The following is a 27,836-nucleotide window of genomic DNA, read 5'->3' as shown; positions in this document are numbered from 1 at the left end:
GGTTGTGGACTGAAATAAGTTGATAAGCACCTTAAATAAGCTTTCCCAAACACCCCCTGAATATATCTACCATCTAAAAATCGAAAGAAAAAAGATGTTTGCACTAGAAAATCTGTTGAAAATTTTCGACGACTATTTTTGTCTTATGTCGTTGAAGATACCTAGTATTCTAGTAGTGTTTGAATGATAAGTTTTTTGTTTTCTATCCATATAGTTTGCTAAAAGTTGTAACTTTAGAGGGTGTTTGGGATTTACTTATTTGAAACATATTATGATTTTCTATAAAAGTCCTTATCAACTTACTATAAGTTGGAACGGTTTAACTTCTTCAAAATTTTCTTACCGCCGATTTGGCATCAGTATAAATTGTTTATCGAAACACTTAAAAATACTTATTATCGATGTCACACAGGAATAAGTCGACAAGTTGTTAGTTTTCTGGAAATTACTGTTTTAGTCCCTATAAAATACTTTAGGGTTCTTCTTCTCTCAATTCTTTTAGAGACAGGGCCACTGGGCCAATGGTATCGTGTTGAGGAATCGACTGCAAAGAAAGAAGCAAAAAGATTACGTCTTTTTCCGAGTTCTGTTTCTTCCGATGATTAACAATCCATCAATTTGCAGTTCAGCGTTGGACAAATTGAAAAGGATGATGAGTTTCCGATGTTATCCAGTGTTCAACCCCAAGATTTTCTCAGTTTCTCTTGTCTCCTCATACTCATCTCGCCATCCTAATCTTGCCTTCCACTCCAAATCATCCGACTCTCCTCTATCTGGTAGAGTCTATGTCCTCATAATTTACGACTCTTCATACTCAATCAACTAATCATGCAGTATTCCTTCTTTCTTTCTGCATGTCTAGAATGCGTGATGATGGATTATATCTTCGGGAAGAAGAAGGCCACTGAAGTTGCTCACTCGTAGGTACTTCATTCACTCTTCAACATATATAACCAGTAATCAAGATTTATTAGGTTTTAGAAACTGAATTGACGAGTGTGAATTGACTCAAATTGGGTGTTTTGGGTACTTGACAAAAAATCAAATATCAAAGCTTAACAGACAGTTTCACAGATATTGCCTGTTTACCCCCCTCTTAATCCAAGCATGCTTTTAAGCTTAACAAACACACACACACACACACACACAAAGCTTCAGTGGCTTTTTCAAAAAGTCATGTGTATGATTTCCTCTAGTGTGTGGAAGCATGTTGTTCAGAAAGGAGACACAGTTGTGGATGCCACATGCGGAAACGGTTATGATACATTGGCAATGGTGAATATGGTGAGTGATAAGTCACTCAGTGGCCGTGTTTATGCAATGGATATTCAAGAAACTGCAATTAAGAATACCATGTCTGTGTTGGATGGATTACATGATCCTGATGAGGTGCCAATTTTCTCAAATTTCTCCATTCTTGAGTACAATTAATACTTGTTGGTTTCATCTAGATATCAGAAGCTAGTAACACATATCTATATGTCTGCAACTTATATACAGTTTTGATTCTTTCCAGAAAGAAATGGTAAAGCTTTTTGCTACCTGTCACAGCAAAATGGAAGAAGTTGTTCCAAGGGGTGTGACAGTGAGGTATATTTCATGTACATGGATTTATATCATGAATAATTAATTGTATTCTTTAAACCCCTTTTTGTGGTATTTGACGGTTGATAGGCTAGTTGCGTTCAACTTGGGATATCTTCCGGGAGGTGACAAAACAGTGATTACTAAATCAGAAACAACCCTATTAGGAATGGAGGCTGCAACCAGAATTGTAGCAGCTGGAGGTGTTATCAGCATCATGGTTTATGTGGGGCATCCTGGTGGGATGTAATGATATTTCCTTGCATACATTCGGAATCTGTTTGTATATATATGTTCTGAAAAACATGATTAAACCATAATTGAAATTGATGTTTAAGATTAGATGTCGATGAATGCAGGGAAGAATATGAGATGGTGGAAGGCTTCGCTTCTGGATTGGCAGTTGATAAGTGGATATGCTGCAAGCTTCAAATGTTGAACCGACCACTAGCTCCCGTACTCCTCTTCTTATGCAAGAGGTAGAAGACACATCATTCTTTGTCTTTCATCACTCGGGTTTTCGTCAAGATCAAGATTTGGCGAACGAGTTTAGAGATTTTCCGTCACCATTGTACCCTGTAGGTAGACATTGTTCCTAAAAAGGCTTGTGAAAACTAGAGTTTTGTTTGATGTCCACTGCTTAAACATTGTAATTGTGTGGATTTGCTCAAGCATTTTTCAGAAGATGTGTGAATGTTTATTTCAATTTTGTGTTCATTCACTATGAAAATCTTGGTACATTTTCTTTATTCTTCTTTACAAAACAAAATTTGAGAAGCGTGGCGTTGTACGGATATACAACTCTTGAGTAGGACAAGATAAACAACCACAACAAGTCGACCTTCGTGGGTATGCTTTGTGTATGCATCTCGAAAAGTCAAGGTTTTTATTCTCTTTTCTTATTTCAAGATTCTTTAAAAAAGAAGATAAAAACATATCTAAATTTGAATAATTACTTACGAATATATGTAAGAAAACTTATTGATGTTAGCGTGATCTGATCTATTCTCATATATCATTTCCACCCAAAATAGTTTTTTTATAGTTTTTTGTTGCTTGTAAGGTAAAGAAATAACAAAATCTAAAATGTCTTGACTTTTTGAAGCAAGAAGAAGAGGACAATAACATAAACTATAGAAAATTCTAGGGACGATCCAATCTTTTCAAAGGTCCTGTTATATTCAAAATTTTTGATTACATTATACAAAGAAGATAACATAGAATATATGTTAAGAACAAAAATGGGCTAAACCTAGAAAGATTAACAATCTAAAACTAAACCTAAACCATTAATGATTTGAACCTAAATAATTTCGGCTATAGTTTTACACAGGTCGATAAAAGACCCTAAGCACATGTAAATTTGGGTCTCATAATTCGGGGGTCTATTCAAATCTCACATTTAACATGTCAAGGACGGCCCTGAAAAATGCAATACACAAAGACTGTAAAGGAAGCAAATTGAAGAGATGTGTGATTATAAAGAAAATACAAGCTACTGTGGTGTTTGACAATTTTACGAACGCGGGTCGACAGAGAAAAATCTCAACATTTATAAGTAAAACCTTAAGAACACGAGTGCGTACAAATTCAAGAAAGAAACTAGATTTGTATTGTTTATAAAAAGAAGTAGCATTAAAATGAATGGATTACAAGTTGAGATAGCATTCAAAATTTTAAAAACCGATCGCGATGGGACTCGAACCCACAATCTCCCGCTCCGGAGGCGAGCGCCTTATCCATTAGGCCACGCGATCACTTTTGTTGTATCTCCACAAGCAGCATTAAAATACCATTTTTTACTCCCGTAAAAACAAACGTTATTGGGTATTTTTTAACAATAAAATTATAACAGAATCATTGTCTTTATAAAAAAATTATTGTTAAAACAAAAATAAATTACTTCACTATTTGATCTAAATTAAATTATAATAAAAAATTAAATTAAAGAAAATGTAAAAAAAAACGAGAACTTTTAAATAGTTAATTTGATATTAATATCGATATATTTTTTCAAAATTTTATGATGTATTCAAATTTATTTTTATTTAAAAGTAATTTATTTTTATTTAAAAGTAAAAACATTATATTTCACAAAACCATATAAACCGTATTATATCAACATATACAAAAAATAAAACAAAACATTAAAATGAAGATGTATCTCGCATTGTACAAGTACCCATCTAGTATAATTACAACAAGTTTGCTATGCATCTAGTTTGTTTCCATTATAAGGATCTCTTGTTGTGCATGTGAATATCATCACCCAACAACGTTGGCTGCAACCTGATTGATGTTAAGAGGTAATTGTCCAAATGCAAGCAAATTACAAACATCTACGTTCACTGAATTCAAAACCACTCCAATGATGGCTGGAGGACAACTTATTCATTTCAAAATTCAAAGTCTGAAACAACAGCTTTATGACATGACATACATTATAATTTGGCTCTGGTTTACAACACAACAAAACAACTAGGCTAAGCATCATCCAATGCAAGCACTCCGGGAAGTGTCTTCCCCTCCAGAAGCTCCAAACTGGCACCACCACCAGTGGAGATGTGGCTCATCTTGTCAGCAAGCCCAGCCTTCTCCACTGCTGCAACCGAGTCACCACCTCCGATGATAGTCGTCACTCCCTTCCCACTAAGCTCTGCTAGTTTTTTTGCGATCGCCTGGATTCACAGATACATACTCATCAAATCACACATCAGCTGTGGTGCATTCAAAAAATGAAAAACATAAATTGAAAGATGCGTACCTCTGTGCCTGCAGCGAATTTCTCAAACTCAAACACACCCATAGGTCCATTCCATATGATGGTTTTGGTAGCATCCAAAGCTTCACTAAATGACTTTATGGAATCTGGTCCGATATCCAATCCCATCCACCCATCAGGAATACTAGATGCTGGAACAACCTGCAATGAGCCATAAGTTAACTGCTAATTAACACGGTACAAGTGACAATCTTTTCCCCAACAACCTCACATTCCACAAGGTAATCTGAAAGTGCAAAAAAGAAAAGCTAACCTTGCAGTTAGCATCTGGTGCAAACTTGTCGGCAATGACGACATCAGAAGGGAGCAACAGAGACACTCCTTTAGACTTGGCCTTCTCAAGAAGGGATGTTGCAAGGTCAAGTTTATCTTCCTCCACAAGGGAAGAACCAACCGCGAGCCCTTGTGCCTTATAGAAAGTGAATATCATACCTCCACCCAACACAAGCACGTCGACCTTCTCCAACAATGACTCAATCACACCAATTTTACTGGATACCTTTGACCCACCAACTATTGCAGCAAATGGCTTTTTAGGATTAGATACAGCTCCAACTAGATAGTCAAGTTCCTAAAAATGAAAACAATAATCAACTTCTTTTAGAAACATGACATGGCATCATGACCATTCAATACTTTACCCTAACTATCATCGTTTTGGCGCTTTCATATATGCAGAGAAAATTCAAATTTCAACGCTTGCTCAATATCCAATGAAATATATGTGCCGGCAAATATTACCTCGAAGCCGCAGTAACGGCTTCTTAAAAATGTATTTATAATAGCTATGGTTGTTGAAAAACAAACCTTTTGCATGAGGAAACCAGCAACAGAAGGCTTCAAATGCTTCGTCACACCCTCAGTCGATGCATGGGCCCTATGTGCAGTGCCAAAAGCATCGTTGACATACAGGTCAGCTAGGGATGCCAACTTCTTCGCGAATTCAGAATCATTTTTCTCTTCCTCCTTATAAAATCTCACATTTTCAAGGAGCAAAACACCCCCTTCTGGGGTCTCAGCAACCAGTTTCTCAACTTCTGGACCTATGCAGTCACTTGCTATCTTCACCTGTTACATGATAAAATAAAAGGCACAGAGAGAAACACTTGAATAAACACTTGCAATGACAAAAACCAGAAATCCATGAGTTCAGATGCACAGTTGAACAAACCTCAAGTCCAAGGAGTTCGGAGAGCCTAGGCACCAGTGGCTTCAGGCTGTACTTTGGAGTGACACCCTTTGGACGTCCCTATAAACAACAGATCGATGAAACAAAGAAAACCCATCACTACATGTAAACTTTCCAGCAAGCTTTCGTAACTTCAGTAGGAAGCATAAAACGGAAAGGAAATCATCCACCATTGGAACTGGATCCTTACCATATGTATAATGAGTAGGGATGGCAAAAAAAACCAAAACCGATGGTGAAAACCGAAAACCAAAATTTTCGGGTCGGGTTCGTGGACATCTTATCGGGGACAGGGCAGGGATTGGGGACATGGGGATTTTATCAGGGATGGGGACGGTGATAACCGGCCCGACCCTGCCCGGCCCGATATGTGTATATATGTTAATTTTAATTTTACATACATATCTATTTATATATGTCACTAAAAGAAAATACTAACATTAAAATTTAAAAAACTTTTTATCCAATTTACCTCAACACCCCAAATAAGGCTCACAAAAAAGTCTAGTTTATTTTGTCTAATCGTGAAATCGTGATGTTAGTTGTTTGATGTTTGAATTTCGGTTTACCTTTACATAGTAATATAAGACGTTGTTTGTAATTGGTTTGATTATGTTTGAGACATTTAGACTTGCATCATTAGGAAAATTGTAATTTACTTTTGGTTGTGAAAATTAAAGTAAAATGTATTTTTTTCAGATCGGTTCAGGTTTTAGGTTCGGGTATAACCAACGGTGAACAGGAAACCAACGGTGAACAGGAAACCAACGGAAAAAAGGGATTTTTACTCCTAAAGGGATCCCCAACGGGGATCGGTCAGTCTTAGTTATCGTTTTCAGGGATACCAATTACCGGCCCGAACCCAGCCCGTTGGCATTCCTAAAATTAATGAGACGGTTCCATGAAATTTTCGGAGTGGTAGCAGCAAATAAATAGATATGAAATAAAATAACATTTAAGTGTTTGGGTTATGGTTCCTTAAGACTCGATCTCAAACAAAGTAGATGGTTCCTTAAGACTCGATCACAAATCAAGCTTAATTTGTATCCACCATGTATTACACTTAGAAAATCAAGAAATCTACACATGAAGTGTATAAGGATGAAGCAGTGATCTGAAGGTTGATTGATATCCAAGTTGTTGCTCTATGTTAAGGATCTGAAACAGGTTCAGAACGAGGTAGGAATCCCAAAAAGGGATGGTCGATATCAATTAATAAGTGAAGATGATCGATGTTAGTTGTGATCTGATTAAGAAGGAGATATATATACCAGATGAGAAGAGAGGATGACTATGGCGCCATTAGATATCAAGTACTTGATGGTAGGAACGGCGGCACGGATACGGGTATCATCAGTAATTTTGAATGTATCGTCCAATGGTACGTTGAGATCAGCCCTAACAAAAACCCTCTTCCCCTTGAGATCTCCTTCTTTCAGACTACTAACACTCTTCTTGGTCGCCATTTTTGGTTTTGTATATACCTTGATTGCAGATTCCCTACAAAAACAAAACAAAATCAGGATCAGAAACAGAAACGAAAAAAGTTTCAGTAGATATTGTCAAGGATCAAACTTACGAGTAGAAAGGTGGAAGGATCGTGAACGTATGGTGTTTGTGTCGAGATTTAAAAGAACCCTAGATTCACGAGTCGTAGTTGTTGTGATGCGGCTTTTCTTTGGCTGTTCTGGTGGGCTGATTTCCCGTTGTTTTCCTCTTCATTACAGCCCACAATGTTTTCTTTCCTGCTGCCTAATTACCAAAACACCCTTGCACCCATTCATTCGTAGAAATTTATTTTAACCACACAGGTCTTAAATTCAAATTTAGGAAAAAAATAAAAATCCTCTTTAACTAGGAAAATTCAAATGCGATAACTCTGGACTAACTGCAAAACAGATGGTTATATTGGAATTAGTCGACTCGCATAACGGGTTGGATATTCAGGTTAATAAAAAAAAATTAATAAATTAAAATTTTGTTTTCATAATTCTGTGGGTTTAAATTTTAATTTCCATGGTTGAAGCTGGAGAATTACAAAATCTCTTTTACTTTGGATTTAATATTACTTCTGATTAATTATTAATTAATATAAATTTAATCAACATAATTATTTTTATTAATTTATTTGCTTATACATTTTGTTGTTTAAAAAATTAACAAAACATAAAAAACATGTACACAATTATAATAAAAAAAGTGAAACGTGTTTATATAATCACTGGTTCTGTATCTCACGCAATGCAAAAGATGTAAATTTATATTATAAAATTTAAATACAAAATTTATAGACAAAATACATTGCTATTTTCTCTATTAGTTAATAGAAAAAATATGTATATAAGACACTGTTTGAGTTATAAATCTATCTCTGTTCCACAATTAAATTATAATTGGAAAAATGTTACTCCTTTGAGTTATAAATCATTGAGATTTCATGGATATCGATCGTCATAATTTGGTAGGAGGCGTTGTCTACAATCTTTGAAATGAGAAGGAGAATTGTCTTCGAGAGATCCTCATGACTTTGACCGAGATTCATACCAAAGAGGTAAACAGCCAATACACCAAGAAACAAAGAAGGGAGGGAGTTCAATGGTTTTACTGGATTTGCACAGCCTCAGTGTTGGCATACTTGAGTTCTATGGTTTTACTGTTCGGTTTCTATTATAAGGTGGTGATTCAACAGTTGTTCTTGGTGTTGTGGCTGCAACAGATTTGTATCCTTTAGAGGTGGTAGGATGTCTATGTTCTTCTGTTACTATGGTATGATAAGTGTACTCCTGATCTATTGGTTTTTGATGGAAGATGTGGGCTAGAACATAAGTTGGTAACAAGGTCACCTTCAAGAGTGGAAAATGCCCTAAATACAAACGTGAAGGTTGATGGGAACCGCAAAGGATCATATGTTGCAATATAAAATAAATCCTGCAGGAAAACCGTAACATTCTCAAGAAACCATGTTTATAAAAATGTACAAAAGTTGAGCTCCATCATGGTGTTGCTTCCATACAACAATTGGAATGAAAACAAATCCATATGATATCAAAAAACAGAGAACTTAAAGGTACTTTCGAGTGTATCAACTGCTTACCTCGCCTGTTGCAGGTAAAGTAGGCTCTAGATCTGGTGACTGACTTAGCAAATTATCTAAAAAGAAAATAAAAACTAAACAGATCTTCTAACTTATGTTTGAAATGGAGACAAGTCAGGTGTGACGAATAGATGACCCAATTAGGACCATAATCAACTTCAAATGAAAAGATGATGTTTTGCATATTGTTGACATGTCTCCAATAGGTTGAAGCGCTTTTAGACTTATCAAACTGTTCATAACCTGCATGATGTCATAAACTAACTTTAAAAAAGCTATATTATGGTGTCATTGATTTGTGGTAGAAAGGGAAATACAATATTTTAGACATGGGATGCAACAATACCGTTTTGCATCTTTTTCAGAAACTGTATAGAAAAGATCCATCAATCTTTTCTTGTGAAGGACTTGATCTCCTCAATCATGACAAAATCACAGTAGATCAGTGATTCATCCACATCAATAGTAAGATTCCCAAGAAACTTGTTTTCGATATTTGCATAGTACAGACAAATTTAATGAGAATTCAGTGAAAAAGAAATTTTAACGGTTTGAATTTTGCAATCAATAGATATGAGAGGTGATGGATACAGAGAAAGATTATCAAACTGATTCAAGTACGATTCAATGGCGTGCGAAGATTCTCAACCTAAATTCAAAAGTTTTCTGTACATTAGTCATGACATTGGTCATTACAGTCGAGTTTGATATTCTTTTTGCATCACCCCCTCAAAATAAACTGCATATAACCAAGTTTTATATAAAAAGTTGATCATGTGATCTATGCATGAGGTGACACAAATGAAGGATCAAAGTGTACATGCAAGATGATCATAGAAAACAGAAGGTCTCCAGTCGAGATATCAACGAGTACCCGATTAAGGGGGAAGAGAAACATATGTCACGAAACAAAAAGGTGGAAGAACATAAACAAATCTTAAAACAAAAACAATAGTTAAAACGTACCTCGTTCAAGCAATTTTGGGTAAAAGAAATTTACGGTTTTGCAGTGTTGAGACATATGGAAAGAGTGAAACAAAGAGAGAAGCGTATAGTTCTTGGGAGTTGGAATAGTCGTTCTCGGATATCGAATAGTCATCAACAGGAATCAACAAAGCCTAAGAGTTGTACATCATGTTTTTTAACTTATAATTAAGAGATTGTGTATAAAACAACACTACATTATTGCTTAAAAACTTATTTTTAAGACTTTTAAGGATTTACGTTATAAGATAGTATAGATAATTAGATATACATTTAAAACGGTGTAATTTTTTCAAAATTCATATCTATTACACAAAATCATCAAATTTACTAGTGATGGCCAAAAACCGGTCCTGGGCCTCAACAGTGCAGGCCATAACCGGTTATAGGTAGCTGGTCCCGGTCCCGATCAAAAATGAAGAGCCTGGTTAAGCCTTCCTATAACCGGTTATGGATAGCCGGTCCCTATCTTGAAATTTTTATTTTTTTAATAATAGATTTTTTAACGCATTATAAAATTTATAATTGGTTCACTTAAATACATATTATAAACCAACTCTTTAAAAAAAAAACAACTATTATTTTTGAAAAACCAGGCCGGACCCTCAAAACAATCCAAAACCATAATCGGTCCCGGTCAATGGTCTTGTAACCGGTCTTTACCGGTCCCGGTTTCGGTTCTCCGGATCACGGACCAGACCGGTTTGACCATCACTAAAATAGGGAACATTTGGGCTTTTTCAACCACTAGTAACTTAGTAAGTAGCAACGTGTCTCGCTTTGCCCAGCCCGATAGATTCTTTCAATTCAATTGTTTCCAGATGAGTCGACCAATAACCACATAGCTCCAATGGTGATCTTCCTCCGATGTACTCCGTTGGCTCCGCTTCTTCCCTTACGCCAATATGGCCTCTCGCGAACAATTCACTTCTTTCCAGATTATCCATTCGGAAGCAGACAAGGCTTACGGCGAACCACAGCCAGAGCACTTACAGAATGGAGAGAGTATGAGGAAGCTGTTAAAGACAAAGATCTTGCTCGAGCCCTACGTTTCCTCCAGGAAATCCCACTGCCTAATGATTATTCCGTTGACTCACAAGGTGGTAATCGCTTGGGACTGTTGGAGTTGCAGAGGGATTGGCAAGTCCTGGATACATGCTTAAACGCCGATGATATGAGGCTTGTTGGAAGTGCTTATGCTTTTCTCACGGACAAGGGCTTCTTGAATTATTTCGGAAAGTACCGCAGTATTGGTAATATTTCGTAAGAGTCCATCTTACCACTTCTTTGTTCCCATTTAACCGAAGATCATGAGTCACGAGATGCGATGCACGTATCAAGCCCAATTCATTGGGTGGGGGTGAGATTAAAAGTGATCAAGAACTCATATTCTCACATTATCCTTCGTCCATCCTGGTTATACAAAAATTATTCACTTATTTTTTGTATGAATGCTTTGGCAAGATTACTGGTTCTAGTAACATTCATTTCTCCTATGGAAGCAGGAGTCGATCTGTACCATTAGCTAGATCAACCACTTGATGTAGAAAGGACCAAGTTAGGACTTAGGGTAATTGCTGCTCGATAACAGTAGCTCATGAGGGGAGAGTAAAGACCGTATTACCTCACTTGCAGGGTCTTCTAGAATCTGAACAAATTTCAGCAGTAATACTTCAATAGTTGTATATATTTGGCACTTGATTTCATATACATATCCATACCAACAAGCAACTAGTTCTATTTGTTTGTCATTCCAGTCACCAAGTTTGTTTACTAATCTGCTCTATGTACAATCATGCAAGTGTATTACTAAGTTGAGGAAATCCAAGACTATTACTGGACATCTAAATGCTCATAGAATACTCTTATACCAACAGTTGTAATTCTGATCATGTTTCTCTTGCACTTTGATTTTTGGCATATCTATCTCCACAACAGGGGTTGTTCACTAATTGCAATAGGACTATCTTATATGTCTCTTACCTTGAGACTCGACTATATTTCTTGACAAGAACAACCTTATCTTCCATTCTCAGTCCTTGTTTTACAATATGCAGTTCTGGAGGGACCAAGAGACGTTACCCCAACTGTTTTGCAGTCTTCAACTGGTTTAGAAGGTATGCATTCCCTTTCCATTGAAACTCACGCGATCTTGTAAAGTACGAAATGTTGGAGTTAATCATCTGTTCTGTAACTGAGATAAAGCTATAATGAGACTAATATGCCTCACTTCCCTTGTAATAAGACTATATCTTTCACTTCCCAAAAAGTTTCTAACTACCTCTTCATTCTTCCAATTCATGGTACAGTTTCCAAACTTTCACCAAAGAAATGGGGTCTTTCCAGAAGCTCTAGTATTGTTCTGGTAGCACTTTTTGCTGGATTATCATATATGGTAGACCATGGAATTGATCTCAGACCTCATCTGGCAGTAATATTGGGTGTAGCCATGGTAGATTCAATATTTCTTGGTGGTTCCTGTTTAGCCCAGATATCAAGTTATTGGCCTCCATACAAGCGGCGCATACTTGTGCATGAAGCAGGACATCTTCTTGTTTGTGAGTCTTGTTTCGTTAAAGTTTCTAGCTGTGTTCCTTCTAGCATACTCTTTAGCGTCAATTTGATGGTTTGTGCCATTGGTGAGTCCCTAATTTTCAGCCACATATATAGATATATACATATCTTTATCATAATTTCTTATAAAGTTAAGTTGTTTCTAAAGGCCCTTAATATAAGAACTAATACAAAGTAAATAACATTATTAAAAAAAGTATTAATAAATAGGTAAGCAAGCATACAAGTAGCTTACAAAGCTACTTACCATAAGCACATAAGCTACTTACTAGGCTACTTAAAGACAAACAACATGAGCCACAAAAATTCTTATGACAAAGCAAGCCTAGTCTTTATGACAAAGCAAGCCTAGAGAATGAGTTGTAAGAGAAAAGGAGTTTGTGGCAACCCTAAAAGCATTACAAGGCAAGGCTAGAATGAACAAGTACATATGTGGCACATCCTTAGAAACTTACAAGTTGAAAGCTAAGTGAACGAGTACCTTAAAGCATACCTTACACCCTATAAATAGAAGCTAAAACGGCTCATTCTTTTCCATCCCAAAAGATTGTAATACTACCTTAAAGCATAATAAAGATTAAGAAGTGAGTTAGGAAGTCCAAAATAAGGTGAGTACTTATGAGATTTATGAGGTACATACATGCTACATGTAAGTATTTACAAGATATTTTGGCATGTTTGCTTTACGTGAAAATGTTATACAAAAGATGCATGATGACTTGTTTTGATACAAGCATGTGTTATACACCAAAGCATGAAAGTGTTTGCATGTTATAATACATGTATGTACACAAGGCATGAAAGTTTTTATACATGTTAAGTACAACCATTTAAATATCCAATGTACGGGATATGGAAAGAAGGTACGGCTTGCAAACGGACCTTATTGGGCAACCCTTATGTGGACCCGAGGTTAAAGAACCTGTGAGAAGTTGGTTTACTTAAAATGTAACTATGAGATCTCAAAGAAATGTTCTTATACATGAAAGTTTATAAGAATTATTTTGATTAGTTGGAAAGAATGTTTTATCATGAAACCATAACTACTCACTAAGCTTAAAGCTTACGTATTTATGTATGCATCTCAGGAATCACGGAGTAGGAACAAGCTGAAGTATTGCTATTCTAAGATGTTAGAATATTATTAGTTGTAAATTTTCAGCATCTTCCGCTGTTGTATTAACTCTATTATAATGGAATAAAAGTTTAGGATACGAAGTTTTCTTTCATTCACTTGTACCAAGGGCAAAGGACGATACCCCCGGGAACGGGATGTCGCAGTGGGTCTGTTAAAACTTAGAAGGTAAACCTAAGCAGCCACTTCCGCATGCCTAGAAAGTTAATGGATCTTTAGTTGCAGTGATATGTGACCTATTGTGAATCTTCCCACATTAGTTGTGAGTTAGACTTGTGAGCCTTTTATAATTCACAACTTTTGGGATACTAATAACTATGCCCCATGATTTTAAGTTGATTTGGAGGTTATTGGGTCAGCATTCCGTTTTAGGATTGAGGTGTTACAAGCAGTATAAGAGCTCTACCCTGTCAAAGTAAAGTGGGATAGACTTGTGCATCTCATGAGTATAATTCTTTGGGTCTTTGTGTAGGCTTGACAAGGATGTCAGGACTTTAAATGGGGGAGATTTGACATTCTATCCCACATGATTGTGAGTTAGAACTGTTAGGTCCTTATAAGTCATAGGTTTTGGGCTATCAATATCTTTCTACCATGGTTTTAAGTTGATGAGAAGGTTATTGGTCTAACGACGGGATTGGGGTGTTACGGTTTCATAGTCTAGATAAACAATAGACCAGTAACATTTCTGTTGGATACTGATTGGAAAATGTTTACGGGGTCCTCTTTTAGTGACTTGTTTTTTGCTAATGACTATTTTCCTATTATGAAAATTGCAGCTTATCTCATGGGATGCCCCATTCGTGGCGTAATTTTAGATCCTATCATTGCAATGCAGATGGGAATTCAAGGGCAGGTAATCCTTAGGATGCACACTTGAAGTCACTCATGATGTCCTTGTAATTTACCTGCAAATATATTGGCTTGCAACGCAGGCAGGAACACAGTTTTGGGATGAGAACCTTCAAAATGAGCTTGCTGATGGACGACTCAGCGGTATTGCCTTTGACAGGTGGATATGCCTGACCACTTTTTTCCTTTCCTCATGCCATGTCTAATTAGCAACCGTTTGGCAGAAAAAATAAGCAATATTTCTTACTTGGGAGAAAATGTGTCCTTCATATGAAGAGCCTATTTCCTTGGGTGATTCTTCCGAGATACTGGTTTCGGTTTCGTTTTCATTTTCACTTTCCCTTTTATTTTTACATTTAAGCGCTTGATGGTTCAACATTGATGTCCTATATATAGACTGGACCTTTTACAGAAATCTTGAAATTATCTGATGCACCATAAGTGCTTTGTGAAGTTGGCTGAAAAACAATTGTCACTCCTCACTCACATGTATGGTAAGTCTTAGGAATTAACTTCATAGAGGGTAGCCTCGTAGATGGGATCATTTGCGTACTTTGTTTGGGATTTCTAATCATTATTTCTTAGGAGTTCCGTTCATTGTTATATTTGTTCAGATACTGCATGGTGCTATTTGCTGGGATAGCAGCAGAAGCTCTTGTTTATGGAGAGGCTGAGGGCGGAGAGAATGATGAAAATCTATTTAGGAGCATCTGTTTGCTTTTGGAACCACCATTCTCTGTTGCACAGGTAACCACCGCCGTTTTCTTCTTACCTGCCATTTCCTAGATCTTGCTGAGTTCTTGCTGCTGCCATTCTCTTGGTAGATGATGATATATCATGCTTTTGTCTTGAAATAGATGTCAAATCAAGCAAGGTGGTCAGTTCTGCAGTCTTATAATCTGTTGAAATGGCATAGACATGCTCATCAAGCCGCTGTTAAAGCTCTGGAAAGTGGTGGTAGTCTCAGTGTAATTATCAGGAGCATTGAAGAAGCAATGGCTACCAACAGATGATGTTTATGTTGCATATATGGTGCTGATTTGTCTCACGGAAAAGGTATTAATATCCTGCCCATGCTCTTTCTTCCTGTTGTTTTCATAGGGTGCCAACTGTTAATTTGATCTGACCACAGCTAATGTAGCCTCTTGTGAATTTAGTTGAACATATCAATATCCAATGTCCTAAGTATAGCAGAAGGTTCAGTTGCTTTGTCTTGTTTACGTTTGTTATATACCAGTACCATTCTACGATCCTATGAATGGACTCCCTGATGCTTTCGGCTTACAGTTGCTATATAGTCTTCAAATCTCTTGGCCTTCTCTAGAAGCAGACCAAGAATACTTGGGGGATAAACATGCGGTGAGGTTTACATAAGCCAGGAGGAATATAAGATAAAAGGAATAAGGATGTGTTAGCAAATAGTGATGCTAGTTAATAAAAGTCAATATGGAAGGGTAGGAATGAGTCACAAAGTGTAGTTAAATAGCGTTTATGTTTGGGTATAAAGGGGCACGAGCATCAAGTTGGATAGCCTTGATCATAAATTAATGTAGATTTTTTCTAAAATTTGTTTTAACAAATCCAAAAGTTATAAAATATGTATATATGTATGTGTGTGTATGTATATAGGATTGGGTTCACGTGAGACCGGTTTGTTTTCGTGAGACCACTTTTTTTATAGTTGAAACTTCACAGCAAAACATTGTGAAGGTAAAAAAGATCTGAACCTTCACAAGAAAAACACTTTGAAGGTTACCTTCACAACGTTTTGCTGTGAAGTTTCAAGTTCAAAAAAATGGTCTTACAGGTCTTACGAAAACAGGTTGGTCTCACGTGATCCCATGTCTATATACACACACACATATATAATCAACTTTAGTTTCTTTTAATTAGCATATTATATTATTTTATCTTTCTTTACTATCTTGTTTGTATTAATTAACATATTATATTATCAAGGATTTGTTTTAATTATATTATGGAATGTTGTAATTGGCTAATTTTTCAAGATGTCATTTTTGTTCATTTTACATTTTTCATCTAGCTTATCAACTAATTTTTGCCAAACGTAATTTGTTCATCAACCACCAACTAGCTTATTAGCCTATTAGTTGGCTTATAAGCTAGTTTGCAAAACATAGCCTAATCCCTACTAATTCTAACCGAATCCAACTGTTTTCTACCTTGAACCTCCCAACCTGCCACCTCCAATTACCGAAGTACCGTCAGCCTTCTTTTTCCTAGAATATGTGCATCATATTGCGGTATAACAAACAGTTGCTGAAAGACAGGGATGATATCTTGGATACTCTTGGAATGCATTTACTTCAAGCCCGACATAAGATGAAACAAGAAGCTGATCAATACAGAATGGAGTTAAATAAGTGAGTTGGTTTTTATGAAATTACGACCGTATAGACAGAAGTCGCTCACAGTATCCAACAATGTAAAAGTGGCAGCAAGGTACTATGGTCCATTTTGTACAGGTTAGAGTTACTTTAAAAATCCACCCGGTGTTTCAATATCACAAGTACAGTGAGCTATTGGTCAATGTGTCTTTTCGACAACAGTATCTATGCAGTTGAATTAGGAAATGGAAATGGTCATAGTACCAGAAGAAGTACTACTGCTTCAAACCTAACCGAATGGTCAGCCAGGAGTATTGGAGGCATGGAGTAAATGGAAAGGACAACCTCTTTTTGAAACTTCTTGGAAGATTATGAAGTTTTTTAATTTTCATCTTTAGGACATGGTAAAAGTGTGGAGGGCGGGTATTGATAAACCTGCGGTGAGGTTCACATTCCAAGAGGAATAGAAGATGAATGGAATAAGGGTGTTTCAGTAAACAGTGATGGTAGTTAATAGAAGTGAATAGTGGAGGGTAGCAATCTGTCATGGGGGTGATGTTTGGGTATAAAAGGGCAGAACCTCAAGTTGGAGAGCATTCTATTTCTTTGTGACCTAATGGTCTTGAGGAAGATTTTTAATACCATTTATGCATTCTTTCAATCTATTTTTTTCTTTTCGATCTAAATACATCATTGGGTAGAGAAGAGTTTCAAGTGTGAAGGACAGAGCTTGTGAGTTAATCGAATGTCATTTGGTTGTTGAGATAGTGGTGTAATTTACAAATGGGGGAGGCAATATCCATGCCTGCCCTTGTAATTCCCATCCATTAGCAGGAGATTTCCTTTCTCATACTGTTGTTCAAATAGTAAAAGAACTTTGATATCTCTCATTTGACAATGCAAACAGCAGCTCCATTCAGACTGCCAACAAGGATTTGAAGTCGTATAAAAAGAAGGTTGTGAAGGCCCTGAATTAGAGTGAAGCTTTTAGCAAAGCCTTTATTACATTTAGTTAGGTTGGGGTAAATTTGATACGTGTATGAAGACTGGTGAATCATATATCTGGCATGGTTTTCAGTTATTTACACTTATTACGAGGTTTAACTCCTTTTGTTTTTTTTGGCTTTGTGCTTTGTTCATGTTTTCCTTGCTTTTTTTAAATCCACACAATTGACAATTTCTTGTATGAGAAGAGGAAATTGAAAACTCTTTTCTTCAACCAATGATTGGGTTGACCTTGTGGTGCATCCATGCTGGAAAGAGAGAGGGGCTTATTTCATGATGGAAGCCTAGCTAATTCGAGCCAAGGGTAAAGATGTGGTACATGAAAGGAGTTGATTGAGAAGTCAGGAAATGGTGATGTCAAAAAAAGGAATCCTTCTAGTAAGAAGAGTCCTGATGTAATAAATCTAAAATAGAATGTTTTTAGTACGCAAGCGGTAGTTAGAAAGAATATTTGAGAGATTACGTAGTGAGCAAGACCTCTATATGTCCCTTTCTTAATCTAGTAAGAATTACTCCTCACTTCTTATATTTAATTCTTCTAATATCGATTTACCATTGAGCTTCAGCTTAATCTTAATCAGCGGCAGGTCATATTTGCATCATTATATTGTGTTATTCATGCTAGAAAAAGATAACTCCCTTTTCCTTTTTGTAGCTGTTACTCTTTTAACTTGTTATGTTGTATGATCGGAAGTAGTTTACTTTGCTCATTATGCAGTGGAGCAATTGTTGAATGTACGCCATGGTGAACAGATAGGGAAGAAACATCAAGGAGAAATAAGCTGCTCATTCATGGCAACTTTGTAAGTAATTTTTTACTTGGCGACTTGGGTTGCTGTAGTGTAAAACCATTGGTAATATTGGATAGCCAAAATATAATATTAAATCTCTTCTCCCTTTGGGCGGCTATTAGTTATTTTAAATGTTTAATGGAAATTGCATATAAGATATTGAACATAGAAACTTGCCATATGCCAATTCTTGCTTCAAAAGGGACGCTTCTTTTGATGAATAAATGGAAATATTACTTTGTCAATTTCTGGCCTTGATTCGAGATTTATAACATGTTATAAATTTATTGTGATTATGACTATTATTAACAATATAATCTAAGAATCTTATGGAGAGATGGAGAATACTTGGAGAGAATATGATCACTTGTGAAAGGGTATATATACTATCACTTAACGGCGGCAACTAGTGACAATAACGACCATGAACTATCATCCTAATGAAATCAAAACCCTGATGATGTTCTTGTAATTTTAAAAAGTTAGGAACGAGAAACAGAGTATTTTATAAACCCAAGGGACAATTTTTGGGATTTACTAGGAATGAAAAATAATGAGCGCAAATTATAAAAAAATGAACTTTATATCCATAAAGATGGATTATATATGTATATAACTAGCTAGCTAGCGCTGATATTTAATAAATTCCTTTTTCCATCATGAAAGTTTCATGACAATAGATTAATACCAAGGTGGATGGGAAGCAGTGAAGGATTTGAGTATTATACTACTAGATCGATTTCCATATATAAGGAAGTAGAAGAAGCCTCCTTGATCACTTGGAGAACTTGAGAATGTCAGTTTCATAACCAAGGTAATGGAAAGGAAATACATGAGATGAGGGGTTGACATCAGGATGATGAAAGGGTTGGGAAGATGAAGGATCAAAGCTGGTAATGCCGAGGTGATGTTGGTTGGAAGCTAGAAGCTTGTCGAGGAAGGACCAGTCATTATTAGTAGCTAATAGTGGTTTGTCTTGCGGCTGATGTCCGCTACTGCAACCTGCACAATTACCAGCCCGACAGCTGGCTGATGACATTAAGCTCAACAAGTTCCTGGAACTATCCATGTCGTTGATCATCATGGTACAGCCTTGAAAATATGGGGTGTGGTCATCTGGAGATGTCAACAGCTGAGGAAGATGCATGGAACTATCAAATAAGGTTGTAGCGCTGGTACTAGAGTCGTAGCTATTATTATGCAGAGCTTGTAACTGTAGGCTGCCATTCTTATTGTTGTCTTGATCAGTTAACTGATGATGATCATCTGCAGGCTGAAGAGTATGATGTTGATCAGATTGGAATGGGCTTCTGTTATGGCTTTTCTTTTTGAATACTCGACAGACGACCCAACCATCTTCCTGTTGTTTAATTACAATTACACATATACATATTAATGTTGTGTACGTAGTTTATTTATTAATAAATAATTTTAAAATGCTAGCACTAGCACTATACCTGGACCTCGGATGGATTAGGATAGTGATCATCTAGGCGATACTCATGCATGATCCAGTCTGTCTTTTGGCCGTGAGGGGCACGTCCAGTGTAAAATACTAGGGTCTTGCGCATCCCGATTCTTTTGGAATTGCTAAGGAGATGGATGGCTTTGTCCCTCCCAGTTGCTTTCCAAAATCCAGCGGCTGTTGCACGGTTTGTCCGGGTTCCAGTAGGATACTTTTTATCTTTGTGGCTAAAGAAATACCACTCATTCTGTGGACCCGACCCAATTCTACACTTGTCTACATTCAAAAATGGAAATTTCTTTACAAATGTATATGTATATGTATGTATATATTAATTGAAGAAATGGAAAGAAATGTTACCTTTTAGATCCCATGGCTCTAGTTTGTTGAGATCTACTTCTCTGATAACATCAAGGTCAATGGCCTCGTAGGAAACCTTCTTCCATAGATAATAATACAACAGCTCCTCATCTGTAGGGTGGAACCGGAACCCGGGAGGCACCGACACTTGTCCGTTTCCTGTAGCCATCATCCTACCTGCACCCTCCGCAAAGTACAACTTAAAACTTTCTTCATGCATGCAAGAGTATGACTAGTAGTAGTACTACTCCATCCAAATGTATTCTCTTTTAATTTTCAGCAAACATAAGAAAAAGCCTGATCATCTCATCTCTCAACCCATATTCCTGTGAATTACATTTCATCTCATCTCATCTCTCAACCCATATTATGACATACTTAATTATGCTGCAATTAGCTATATGAATGTAGCATATATTAATTTGAAGCAATACAACATATTATAGATTAGCTAATGATCATAGACATTTGAGTAGAAGAAATATATGGTTACCTTAACTAACTAACCGATCATCTGATACCGAATTCACTGCTTCTGTTAAACTTGTGCCTTCAATTCCTTTGGTCTGAGCTGTGTATAAACATAGTTTTTGTTTCTGAGAAAGCATGCATCATCCTCCAAGCAAAAGGGCTAGATCCCTATATATGCAGAGTCACAGGGAGAGAGAGTCATGTGAGTGTGATAAGCTGTAGATATAGCCACGCATGCATGCAAATTGCAATCACCCCCTCTATTACACCCAAATGATGATTATTAAATTGGATAATTATGAGTCAAATAAGAAATGTATAGAAAACTCTTCCTTGAAAAGCGGTCCCATGTTGAAAGAAAAAGGAATAGGAGGATGAAATAAAGGACGTGTGAAGAAAGCAAAATCCCTAAAGTCCGTCGGATCTACGCCGTTACTGCTCTTTTAATGTTTATTTTTATTTTATTATATGGTTTTATTATTATATTTCATTCCATTTCGTGGGTCTAGTGTTCCTCAACTCAAGCATAATTATTATATCTATCAAAATGTGTGCTAGTAAGCTAGAACTCCGTGTTAGATCAGCAATTGCATTCTTTATTTAATTAATTAAGAGGATCATATAATGTTATATTAAGAGTTTATATATATATATATATATATATATATTGCATTTGTTTTCAATTATTATTGGATTGATTTTCAATTCCAGAGTCCCCTATTGTTTATTTCGGTCCTTAACGTGATGCTAATTACTTTCATACCAAGTGTTGCATAGTTGTCATCACCTCATACCATGAGATGTTTTGTTTGACCATGCCAAACTCCAAGGGTTTACCCTTGGTGTATCGGCTGAACGGGTCATCCGAAAAACATTGGTATGAATTCTCGTTTTATCTATCGGATTGGATTTTATCTGTGCTGGAAAGAGCATGCAGGAAGTTTGGTAGCAATCCGACATGATATGAGCGGGTTTCGAAGACTAGCAAGATGCGTGTTTGTTATGTTTGGCTAGTGCGTGACACCGGCAATTTCCAACACAAGAACGGTTTTTTCTTGAGCAAAACTTCTCATTAACATTTAGGTGGCCCATGGAAAGTTTTGTGGCAATATGGCATGGTCGAACATAACATTAAAATATTTTGAAGCTACCAGCCGATTGAAGGAAGATCTTCAGACACCGAAGATTTGTGAGTAGTTGTTTGAAGCTACTAATCCATTTAAAGAAAAACTTTCTACAAAATGACCATATCTCTGCAAAAGTTTGTCTCTGCATGAACAATGTTGTATGCACGTTGTGTACGATGAAAATGAGATATCAACAATGGTCAAGTCAACCCCTGCATTCTTATCCTCAAGTGACAAGTGTCCCCATGCATTTAATGTTGAAGGTAGTATAAAATGCATTATGCATCTCCCATGCAGAGTGGACTTCCTTTGAAAGATTTCTAAGTGCATTCTCAAGCAATCGACTCTCCTCTTCTATTCTCCTACTCTCCTGTGTGTGAAGAAAAACTTAGTGTGTTCTTCATCACATTGAAAGTACTCTCTGTGTTATTTTTTTTAGTTATTCTTCTTGTGAGATTGTTTAGGTTAGGTTATCCTTTCTTTTCTTTCGTAACAATCTTTATTGTATCTCTGTGTTAATTCTTGATATTCATCAATAATAATTAAAAAGTTAAAAAAGATCGTGTAATTGTATTCAACCAACCCCCCTTCTACTATTACTTTATGTTTATTGTCATCCCTTTCGGGACCAACAAGTGGTATCAAAGCAATTAGCTTAATCTTATAAGCTAGATCTGTAATGGTCTTTTCTTCTTCCAACTTCACTCCTTCTTACCATGACAATGACACTATTGCCAAGTCGCATGACACTCTTCCTTGAGGGTGTTGATAGTCAATCTCTCTCTCTATCCTCAAGGATGGCCCTATTGTTTCAAAAGTCTGGCTTCGTCATGGAAAGAACAAAGATGAAGGTGACTCTTCAAATGATTATGATGATGAAGAGAAATTTGACTGTACTGGAAGGTTCATCATCAAAGATCTTTCATAGTATAATGAAAATGACAAAATGAAAGTTTCATTGGATACCAAGGTAAGGGCTATCATTGCCCTGTCTCTTCCCGATGATGTTTACCACTCCTTGGTGAACCTCTCTACTGCTAAGGACATGTGGAACACTCTCTCTATTATGTATGAAGGAACCATTGAAGTCAAGAAAAGCAAAAAGATTGGTCTCGTAAGGTAATATGAGCTCTTTGTGTATGGGAAAGGTGAATTTCTTACCGAGTACTACAACAGGTTCAACAGTCTCCTCAACGATCTGAAGCTTCATGACAAAGTCTATGAAAATGAAGAAGTCTTGTGCAAGTTGATAGACTGTTTACCAGATTTTTGGGAAAACATCTGTACTTGTATCAAGACAAACAAAGATCTTGATAATATGTCTCTTACTGCTTTTTATGGAACTCTTCATAATTATGAGGAAACCAAGATTCTAAAAAAACATTCTTAAAAGATCCCAAAAGTACTTATGTTGCTTTTCTCTGCAATGATACAAGGAAATCATTGAGTGAACCTCGTATCATTTATCTGATTGAATCTGATGAAGAAACTATCAGAAAGGAATAAATTGCTGAAAGTTATGCTAGTGAAGTTGATGATGAGGGTGATGGACCCACAGTTAATGACTAAGCTGACAACATGTCCATGATGGCTACCAACTTCAAAAGGTATGCCAAAAAGGGTTTTTCTAAGTTCTCTCTTAGATCTAAGGTCATCGATGGAAGAACCTTAGAGCAACCTAAGTCAGCTCCTTTTGACCTGTCCAATGAGGAGTGTTTCAAGTGTAGCAAGAAAGGTCATTTTGTTGTTGAGTGCAGAAACAAGAAGATCTCTAAGCATTATTCTTCTCAACCTGCAATCCGATCCTCTCAATGACAAGTACAAAGCAAAATACAAGAGAGAAAAGGCAAAGAACCAGAGATTTCAGGGAAAAGGTAAGAGTCTCATGGTTGAGACTCATGATTGGATTGATGAGCCAACCTCTTCCTCTAGTGATGAGTATATGGCACATCTGTGCCTTATGGCTAAAATACGGGAGATAGAAGACTCTGACAAGGGATCCACCTCTACTGCTGTTGATGTACCTTCTACCTCCAAGTAAGCCAAAGATCCGGTCAAATCAAAAAAGGTAAACAACTTCTCTTCTCTTTCTGAATCTGAAAAGGTTCAAGCTTTTGATTTCTTATTTGTTGATCTTTATAATGGTAGATCTGCTAAAAAGAAAGCTGACATCCAAAGTAAAAGTCTAACTAGTCAGTTACATAAATACATGAATCAACTGAAAGACTTTGATATGTTGAAAATGACCTGAAAGAACAAAAGTTAATTAACAATGTTCTTAACAAAGAAAGAACCAAGGTCTACCAGAAGTTTGAGAAAGAAAAAAAAACCATTCTTCATAAATGGGCTAGATCATCCAAGAATTTGGATAAAATCTTACATGATCAACTTCCAAGTGAAATAAAGACTTGTCTAGGTTATGATGATATGGGTATGTGTGCTTCTAATGACTCAATGTGCATTTCTTCTCACATTCACTTTTCCTCATCTTCGTCTCATTTATCTGATTCTGTTGGATCTCTTTTTCTTGGATCTAATGATAATAGAGAACCTCTTAAATTCGGAATTTTTGTCAAAGCTAAAAATCAAAACTCTGAATCTGATAATGTTTCTGTTGACTGTGTGTTTAACTCTTTGTCTCTTCTGGAATCTCCTGATACATGCTCATCTAAATCTAAAACATCTAAGCATCTGAAACAATCCATGAATCCTCGTTTGACTGTTGCTAAGAAAGGCAAGTCTGTGGACCAGCCTATCAAAGTACAAAAATCGAATGTTCATGAAAAAGGTAAGTCAACTGACAAGCCTATCAAGAACAAGAAGCCAAAATTCAAAATGAAGATGAAACATAAACCTTCGGCTACCTCATTTCAGTCAGCTGATGCTTCTTAGTCTAGTATCTCAGTACCTTCTATTACTAAGTTCGTTCACCGACCAGTATCTTTGAAAAAGACTCCCAAGGTTTCTACCTCTTCTCATAAACCAATCCCTGAGTCTGAAAAAGAGATTATTGGTCCAAAACCCTCTTCATCCTCTGTCTCTTCTTTAAAAGATTCTTCCTTTTTCAAAAGATCAAAGAAACATGTTAACACAGTTAAACACACAATATTGATTAAACATGTGTTTATTTATTGTAAATGTTATAATTGTGGTGCCACTTTTCATTCGGCTAAGAACTGTCCCTCGGAAAGAATATATAAGCCAGTAAGAAAAGAGAAAGAAGAAAAGTCTCCTAACCCTAGTGGACCCATTGTAAAACGGGTACCTAAAAATTGATTTATCTGTGTTTACAGGGCTTAGGACACCGACATGTATGATACTTGGATAGTGGATGTTCAAGACACATGACTGGAAACAAGTCCCTGCTGATCGACTATGTGTCTGAATATAGTCCTTCTGTAATCTTTGGAGATAATTCTAGAGGTATTACTAAAGGATATGGTGTTCTATGGCGTTATCTCCATATCCTTTAGTAATACCTCTGACATTATCTCCAAAGGTTACAGAAGGACTAGGTTCAGACATATAGTTGATCAGTAGGGACTTGTTTCCAGTCATGTGTCTTGAACATCCATTGTCCAAGTACCATACTTGTCGGTAAGCCTTGCAAACACATATAAATCAGTTTTTAGGTACCCGTTTTACAATGGATCCACTGGGTTAGGAGTCTTTTCTTCTTTCATTGTTTTTAGTGGCTTAGTGATTCTTTCCTTGGGACAGTTCTTAGCCAGATGAGAAGTGTCACCACAATTATAACATTTATGATAAATAAACACAGGTTTAATCGATATTAAAGGTGTGTGCTTAATTGTGTTAACATGCTTCTTGGAATCCAGGAGAAAGAGATCCAACAGAATAGATAAATGAGACGAAGATGAGGAAGAGTGAATGTGAGAAGAAATGCACATAGAGTCATTAGGAGCACACAGATCCAGATCATCATAACCTAGATCAGTCTTTATTTCACTTGGAAGTTGATCATGTAAGATTTTATCCAAGTTCTTGGATGATCTGGCCCATTTATGAAGAATGACTTTTTCTTTCTCAAGCTTCTGGTAGACCTCGGTTCTTTCTTTGTTAATTAACTTTTGTTCTTTCAGGTCATTTTCTACTCATTAAAGTCTTTCAGTTGATTCATGCATTTCTGTAATTGACTAGTTAGACTTTTAATTTGGATGCCAGCTTTCTTTTTAGCAGATCTAGCATTATAAAGATCAACAAACAAGGAATCAAAAGCTTGAACCTTTTCAGATTCAGAAAGAGAAGAGAAGTTGTTTATCTTCTTTGGTTTGACTAGATCTTTGGCTTACTTGGAGGTAGAAGGTACATCAACAACAGTAGAGGTGGATCCCTTGTCAGAGTCTTCTATCTCCCGTATTTTAGCCATAAGGCATAGATTTGCCATATACTCATCACTAGAGGAAGAGGTTGGCTCATCAATCCAATCATGAGACCCTTACCTTTTCTCCGAAATTCTGGTTCGTTGTCTTTTCTCTTGTATTTTGCTTTGTACTTGTCATGAGAGGATCGAATTGTGGGTTGAGAAGAATGATGCTTAGAGATCTTCTTGCTTTTGCAATCAATAACAAAATGACCTTTTTTGCCACATTTGAAACACTCTTCATTGGACAGGTCAAGAGAAGCTGACTTAGGTTGATCTAAGGTTCTTCCATCGGTGACCTTAGATCTAGGAGAGAACTTAGAAAAACCCTTTTTGGTGTACCTTTTGAAGTTGGTAGCCATGTTGTCAGCTAAGTCATTGAGTGTGGGTCCATCACCCTCATCATCAGCTTCACTAGCATAGCTTTCAACAATTTCTTCTTTTCTGAAAACTTCTTCATCAGATTCAGTCAGATAAGTGATACGAGGTTCACTCACTGACTTCCTTGTATCATTGCAGAGAAGAGCAACATGAGTACTTTTGGGATCTTTTAAGAATGTTTTTTTTTTTTTTTCAGAATCTTGGTTTCCTCATAATTATGGAGAGTTCCATAAAAAGTAGTAAGAGACATATTCTCAAGATCTTTGCTTGTCTTGATACAAGTACAGATGTTTTCCCAAAAATCTGGTAAACAGTCCATCAACTTACACAAGATTTCTTCATTTTTATAGACTATGTCATGAAGCTTCAGATCGTTGAGGAGGCTGTTGAACATGTTGTAGTACTTAGTGAGAAATTCACCTTTCTTATACACAAAGAGCTCATATTGCCTGATGAGGCCAGTCTTTTTGCTTTTCTTGACTTCAATGGTTTCTTCATACAGAACAGAGAGAGTGTTCCACATAACCTTAATAATAGAGAGGTTCACCAAGGGGTGGTAAACATCATCGGGAAGAGACAGGGCAATGATAGCCCTTAGCTTGGTATCCAAGGAAACTTTCATTTTGTCATTTTCATTATGCTATGAAGGATTTTTGATGATGAACCTTCCAATAGAGTCAAATTTCTCTTCATAATCATTTGAAGAGTCACCTTCATTTTTGTACTTTCCATGACGAAGCCAGACTTTTGAAACAATAGGGCCATCTTTGAGGATAAAGAGATATTAACTATCAACACCCTTAAGGAAGAGTGTCATGCGAATTTTCCATAGAGGAAAGTTGTTCTTGTTGAACTTTGGAGGCTTGGAATTAGTGTCATTGTCATGGTAAGAAGAAGGACGAGAGTTGAAAGAAGAAGAGGCCATTACAGATCTAGCTTATGAGATGAAGATAACTACTCTGATACCACTTGTTGGTCCCGAAATGGATGACAATAAACAGAAAATAATTGTAGAAAGGAGGGGGGGTTGAATACAATTACACTAACTTTTTTTAACTTTTTAAATCTTATTGATGAATATCAAGAATTAACACATAAAGATACAATAAAGATTGTTACGAAAGAAAAGAAAGGATAACCTAACCTAAACAATCTCACAGGGAGAATAACTTACAAGAATAACACAGAGAGTACTTTCAATGTGATGAAGAACATACTAAGTTTTCTTCAGACACTGGAGAGTAAGGGAGTAAAAGAGAAGAGTCGATTGCCTTAAGAATGCACTTTGAAATCTTTCAAAAGAAGTCACTCTG

General features: G+C 36.4%; 4 protein-coding genes and 1 non-coding gene across 9 annotated transcripts; 2 read left to right on the top strand and 3 right to left on the bottom strand.

The window, feature by feature from the left end:
* The first annotated feature begins 534 nt into the window (after nucleotides 1–534).
* LOC112514046 (putative rRNA methylase YtqB) lies at nucleotides 535–2,280 on the top strand. 4 transcript variants are annotated; one of them, XM_025120347.1, is made up of 6 exons: nucleotides 535–776; nucleotides 857–920; nucleotides 1,197–1,389; nucleotides 1,517–1,590; nucleotides 1,675–1,823; nucleotides 1,944–2,280. In XM_025120347.1, the coding sequence occupies exons 1-6, from the start codon at nucleotides 599–601 to the stop codon at nucleotides 2,021–2,023; spliced, it is 738 nt and encodes a 245-aa protein (XP_024976115.1). In that variant the 5' UTR covers nucleotides 535–598; the 3' UTR covers nucleotides 2,024–2,280. The 4 variants fall into 4 exon arrangements, with proteins under 4 accessions (XP_024976115.1, XP_024976113.1, XP_024976117.1 ...); XM_025120345.1 differs by having other exon boundaries at nucleotides 1,675–1,830; XM_025120349.1 differs by having other exon boundaries at nucleotides 543–776; nucleotides 857–924; nucleotides 1,219–1,389; nucleotides 1,675–1,830.
* A 988-nt stretch (nucleotides 2,281–3,268) lies between these two features.
* Nucleotides 3,269–3,341, bottom strand: TRNAR-CCG. Its single transcript has one exon. It is a non-coding gene; the product is annotated as a tRNA-Arg (tRNA).
* Nucleotides 3,342–3,933: 592 nt separating this feature from the next.
* LOC112514348 (phosphoglycerate kinase, cytosolic) lies at nucleotides 3,934–7,206 on the bottom strand. Its single transcript, XM_025120770.1, has 7 exons — nucleotides 7,135–7,206; nucleotides 6,827–7,054; nucleotides 5,538–5,615; nucleotides 5,174–5,434; nucleotides 4,620–4,937; nucleotides 4,349–4,507; nucleotides 3,934–4,262 (listed from the first exon to the last, which is right to left on the bottom strand). Exons 2-7 carry the CDS (start codon nucleotides 7,019–7,021, stop codon nucleotides 4,068–4,070), a joined length of 1,206 nt encoding a protein of 401 aa, XP_024976538.1. The 5' UTR covers nucleotides 7,022–7,054; nucleotides 7,135–7,206; the 3' UTR covers nucleotides 3,934–4,067.
* A 3,257-nt stretch (nucleotides 7,207–10,463) lies between these two features.
* LOC112514275 lies at nucleotides 10,464–18,581 on the top strand. The gene is made up of 8 exons (XM_025120625.1): nucleotides 10,464–10,886; nucleotides 11,691–11,750; nucleotides 11,943–12,191; nucleotides 14,122–14,198; nucleotides 14,278–14,354; nucleotides 14,809–14,941; nucleotides 15,052–15,250; nucleotides 18,266–18,581. The coding sequence occupies exons 1-7, from the start codon at nucleotides 10,484–10,486 to the stop codon at nucleotides 15,205–15,207; spliced, it is 1,155 nt and encodes a 384-aa protein (XP_024976393.1). The 5' UTR covers nucleotides 10,464–10,483; the 3' UTR covers nucleotides 15,208–15,250; nucleotides 18,266–18,581.
* A 517-nt stretch (nucleotides 18,582–19,098) lies between these two features.
* LOC112514276 (NAC domain-containing protein 76) lies at nucleotides 19,099–20,776 on the bottom strand. Of its 2 annotated transcripts, XM_025120628.1 has the most exons (4): nucleotides 20,657–20,776; nucleotides 20,164–20,340; nucleotides 19,796–20,079; nucleotides 19,099–19,698 (listed from the first exon to the last, which is right to left on the bottom strand). In XM_025120628.1, exons 2-4 carry the CDS (start codon nucleotides 20,333–20,335, stop codon nucleotides 19,114–19,116), a joined length of 1,041 nt encoding a protein of 346 aa, XP_024976396.1. In that variant the 5' UTR covers nucleotides 20,336–20,340; nucleotides 20,657–20,776; the 3' UTR covers nucleotides 19,099–19,113. The 2 variants fall into 2 exon arrangements, with proteins under 2 accessions (XP_024976396.1, XP_024976394.1); XM_025120626.1 differs by lacking the exon at nucleotides 20,657–20,776 and having other exon boundaries at nucleotides 20,164–20,447.
* Nucleotides 20,777–27,836: the final 7,060 nt, after the last annotated feature.

Source organism: Cynara cardunculus, assembly GCF_001531365.2.
Source record: "Cynara cardunculus var. scolymus isolate 2C chromosome LG 6, CcrdV1, whole genome shotgun sequence".
Classification (NCBI taxonomy): domain Eukaryota; kingdom Viridiplantae; phylum Streptophyta; class Magnoliopsida; order Asterales; family Asteraceae; genus Cynara; species Cynara cardunculus.
Note: the sequence above shows the minus strand (reverse complement) of the source record. Positions and strands in the feature narration are given on the sequence as shown.